Raw genomic sequence first — 4,815 nt, 5'->3', positions numbered from 1 at the left:
CTGTCGGAGTCTGTGAATGGTCCACAGATGGAATAGTTTTTAATGCTTCGCCAATCAAAAAATGACCCGGAGTTAATACCCGAATATCATTTGGATCATTTGTCATGGGAGTTAATGGTCGAGAATTTAAGAGCGCATCCACCTCACACATGTATGTGTATAGTTCTTCATATATGTGAAAAGTGTCTCTCCTACTGTTCGGCGAAGATGAGTTTTGAGCGACTTTACAGCCGCTTCCCAAATTCCACCAAAGTGTGGAGTTCGAGGGGGAGAAAAATTCCAATCAATATTTTCATTAGCTAATTTTTGTTTTATTTTTTAATTATGTTCATTATTATTTAGCAGGCTGTAAAGTTCGCTCAACTCATTCTTTGCTCCTACGAAGTTCGTCCCATTATCTGAGTAGATTTTCTTTGACATTCCCCTTCTAGCAAAAAATCGTCGCAAGCATGCCAAGAACAATTCTGTCGTTAACCCTCCCACCAATTCTATATGAATTGCTTTTGTACATAAACACACAAACACTGCAGAATATACTTTGATTTTAATACTATTTCTCACTCGTTTTTCTTTTACATAGGATGGCCCGCAGTAATCAATGCCACAATTTTCGAACGGGCGAGTAGGTGTCACTCGAACTTTTGGCAAATCACCCATTACATATTTTATCTCATTTGGATTTTCACGAAAACAATTTATACAAGAATGGACAATTTTGCGTACCTCTAATCTACCGTTGATTGGCCAAAATTTTTCTCTTATTGCATACAATGTAGAATTCACACCAGCGTGCATATATTTTTCGTGAGTGTGTCGGATAATCAATTTAGTGACAGGATGCCTTTTTGGGTTTAGGATTGGGTGTTGCTGATCATAGAGAATTTCTGAGTTTTTTATTCTACCTCCTACTCGAAGTTATCAATTATCAATAAATGGACTCAACTTTAATAATTTTGAACGACCTTGAATATTTTTTCCTCTCGTCAGATCACGAAATTCATTACCGAATTCTTCCTTTTGGATGAGTATGATGATTCGATCAAATGCTTCTTGCAATTCCACAGAAGACAGCTGCGCAGTATATTTTTTTCCTTTAATTTCTCCTCCAATTCTTAAACAATAAGCTATTACTCGAGTCAGTTTCGTCAATGATGAGAATTTGTTCCACAATTCCGAGTTTCTCTGCTTTGTTATTGTTGTCAGCACGATGTTTTTTTTTGTTCAGGAGGATCAAATTGTTCCAAAGTGTAATTAGGCCAAAATTCTTCTGATTGTGATAACCATTTTGGACCTTCTTTCCACATTTGATTATTGATGAAGTCTGCAGGCATTTGTCCCCGAGAAATGAAGTCAGCTGGATTATCCCCCGAAGATACGTGTCCCCACATATCAGCTGATGTTGATCCATGAATCTCGGCTATTCGATTTGCGACAAATGTGTTGAACTTATGCGGAGGGGAATTTATCCAGTTCAGCACAATTGTCGAGTCTGACCAAAGTCGTACCTGATCCACTTTACATTTAAGTGACTCCTTTACTGTCTTAAGTACTGTCGTCAACAATACTGCTGCGCACAACTCAAGCCTAGGTAGCGTGACTATCTTCACTGGAGCTACTCGTGATTTTGCGTATAAGAGAATGCATTGGTGATTGTTTCCTTTTGATGATCGGATATAGACGCAAGCGCCATAAGCTTTTTCGCTTGCATCCGCGAAACCGTGGATCTGTGTGTCCTCTGCATCCATGATTCTTGCAGCTCTCGGCAACTCCCACTCGTTGATCAACTGCAATTGTTCACGATATGCATTATATGGGTCTAGTATTTCTGGTGGCACAGGATCATCCCAGGATTGTCCAATCTTCCATAAATCTTGCATCCTTATTTTTGCATATGTTACTACTGGAGCAACGAGACCGAGTGGATCATAAAGTTTTGCGATTTGAGACAGCATCACTCTTTTTGATGTAATTGGAACTTCCTGTTGATCTGCTACCTCAAATAATAATGCATCTTTTTTAGAGTCCCATTTCACACCCAGAGTTTTAGATATTGATTCAGCATTCAAGGTCAAGGTTGGTTCCACACTTCTTGCTGATGATGATATTCCCTCAATGATTTCTGGTACATTCGATTTCCATTTGCGTAGACTGAGTCCTCCTTTAGAAGTCAATCGTATGATGTCATGACATAACTGTTGAGCTTTTTCTATGGAATCAGCTCCTGACAGCATGTCGTCCACGTAAAAATCATTTTCAAGGATTTGAGCAGCATCAGGAAAATCATCACCCTCATTTGCAGCTAATTCCTGGAGACATCGGGTCGCCAAAAATGGTGCAGCCGAAGTACCATATGTAACTGTCTTAAGTTGGAATGTCCTAAGAGGTGAATCACTATCATACCGCCACAATATCTTTTGATATTTCCTATCGTCTTCGTGTATCCAGAATTGCCGGTACATTTTTTGGATATCTGCACTAAATGCAATTGGATGTTGTCTGAAACGAATCAACAATGTCACGAGCCCATCCTGAATTGTTGCACCTACCATCAAAATATCATTGAGTGATGTTCCACTGGTTGTTTTGGAGGAACCATCAAACACCACTCTAAATAATTTAATAAAATCATCCTCACTAATCACCGCCTGATGTGGTATGTAGTAACCTTCATCCCTTCCACTGTACGTTGGTTCCAAGTGTTCTAACTCCTGATATTCCCTGATGAATTGGTCGTATTGTTCCTTCAATTTAATATTTTTCTGAAGTCGTCTTTCTAACATAAAAAATCGTTTTCTCGCTATTTCATAAGAATCTCCCAATTCATTTTTCCGCTGATTAAAAGGTAGTCGAACGATGTATTTTCCCTCATTATCCCGTTGTGTGTTTTGGTTGAAATGTTGTTCAGACTCAGCTTCTTCTTTTGTTATATGCTTAATTGATTTACCCTCTTTGATTTCCCAAAATTTATTTAACTGGAGCAAAATTGGATCTCTAACAAGATTACATTTTATACTTTGTATAAACTTATTTTCGTTCATTTTCTCAATCACAATCCACCCTAATCTGGAACTTTGTAATGATGTATGTGGCATTGCGAGAGAAATTTTACTGTTTCCTAATAATTCATAAAAAAGTTCTGCTCCAATTAAAATGTCGACTGTTTTTGGTAAGTGAAATTCTGGGTCAGCTAATTTAAGATAGTGAGGAATTTTTAGTGTTTCTTTGTTTATAGGACAAGTTGGAATATGGCCAGTAATTTTCGGAAGAACTAGGAAGGAAAGTCTAGTTACATAATTTGCACACTTATTGTTAATTTTAAAAAATCTGGACATTTATGAATAACGTGACTATTGTTTTTACATAATATACAATATACATTATATTGAGTATTTAAAAAAGATTTACTACTAATGATCCTTTTATCATGATTAATTTGAGGTTTATTATTTCCTTTTAAATTGTTTTTGTTTACATTATTGGCGACAGGATTCAAGGTCTCCAAAATTTGACATTTTTCCTGCAAAAATGCAGTCAGACTATCGAACGTAGGCATTTCACTGCCCTTCACTGAACGTTCCCACTCTCTGCGCGAATCTTTATCAAGTTTATTAGTTAATAAACAAATCAAAGGAGTATCCCATTTTTCAGTGGGTTGACCGAGAACATTTAGAGCACGAGTGTGTCTTAATATTGAGTCAAGAAAATTTCGCAAACATGACGGTGACTCTCTGCTTGGAACCGGCAATTCAAACAGAGCCGTCATGTGAGTTTGAATTATTATTCGTTTGTTATTAAATCGTTCGTCTAACAATTTCCACGCTGCAACATATCCCGATTCAGAAATCTCAATATTTTCGACCACTCGCGCTGCGTTATCTTTTAAATACGATTTCAAATATCTAAATTTTTGAACGTTTGGAATATTTGGTTCGTTATGAATAATGGCAGAAAATGTGTCTTTAAAACCCAGCCACTCTTCATAACCCCCCGAAAAAGTTGGAAGGTCCAGTTTAGGCAATGGAAAATGCCTTCTAATACTACTTTGCTCGCTATCAGTATTTGTGTTCCTAGACGTTGACATTTCCCTCAATCGTATAATTTCCAATTCTCTCTGATTTCTAAGATCCGCCTCTAACTGTGCGATTTAAGCTCGTTGTCGTTGGACTTCGTCATTTTCCGCGATCGAGCTACGAGCTATGGTGATAGAATGTTCGTTTATAAGTCGATTAGCAATAGCGGTATATTTGTAAAAAGTATTTTCAAATTCTAATCTTTCACCTTCGTGGTTCGGTCCCGGAGCTTCTACTTCTAATCTTAATTGAGCTTTATCATAATCTGACCACATCTCTTCTATTTTTTTAATCTAACCTGAACTTCTTCAATATTATAATTGTTATCAGTTAAACATTTTTCTAAAAATGTATGAAACTTCGTTAATTTCGATTTACAATTAGTTCTCATTTGACGAGGTCTATCAATTTCATTTTGATCCATGATTATTAAATATAATATAAATTATTTCAAAATACAAATTTTCAAATTTAATTATCGTCAAATTCTATAAAAGTTTTCGTTTACAAATGTATATAATAGATTTTCTTGTTTATTAATTGTTTTCAAAATACAAATTATCAATAGAAACTACCTTGATTGTTGATGACTGCTGAATCACCAAGAATTTTAGAGTGATAATTTCTTAATTTTGTACCTGTTGAGACCTCGTAATTTTGTTTCTTCTCCCTTGGTACGAAATGAGACCTTTTTTGTGTATATTTCGCTGCACGTTTGCGTTGAAATCCTATCGTAGAATGATGA

At 36.2% G+C, this 4,815-nt stretch overlaps 1 protein-coding gene across 1 annotated transcript; it reads right to left on the bottom strand.

The window, feature by feature from the left end:
• Positions 1 to 1,199: 1,199 nt before the first annotated feature.
• Positions 1,200 to 4,081, bottom strand: LOC122506341. The gene is made up of 2 exons (XM_043618456.1): positions 3,406 to 4,081; positions 1,200 to 3,268 (listed from the first exon to the last, which is right to left on the bottom strand). The coding sequence occupies exons 1-2, from the start codon at positions 4,079 to 4,081 to the stop codon at positions 1,200 to 1,202; spliced, it is 2,745 nt and encodes a 914-aa protein (XP_043474391.1).
• Between the last annotated feature and the right edge of the window lie 734 nt (positions 4,082 to 4,815).

Source organism: Leptopilina heterotoma, unplaced genomic scaffold (assembly GCF_015476425.1).
Source record: "Leptopilina heterotoma isolate Lh14 unplaced genomic scaffold, ASM1547642v1 Lhet_409, whole genome shotgun sequence".
In the NCBI taxonomy this organism is placed as follows: Eukaryota; Metazoa; Arthropoda; class Insecta; order Hymenoptera; family Figitidae; genus Leptopilina; species Leptopilina heterotoma.
This window is presented reverse-complemented; position numbering and strand designations above follow the sequence as displayed.

Excerpts from the sequence above, each read along its gene's own strand:
- LOC122506341 (XM_043618456.1), bottom strand. The coding sequence starts at position 4,081 with ATGTCAACGTCTAGGAACACAAATACTGATAGCGAGCAAAGTAGTATT. Across the intron at positions 3,269-3,405 it reads TGATAAAAGGATCATTAGTA|TTCTTCCGAAAATTACTGGC; the intron begins GTAAATCTTTTT and ends TTTCCTTCCTAG.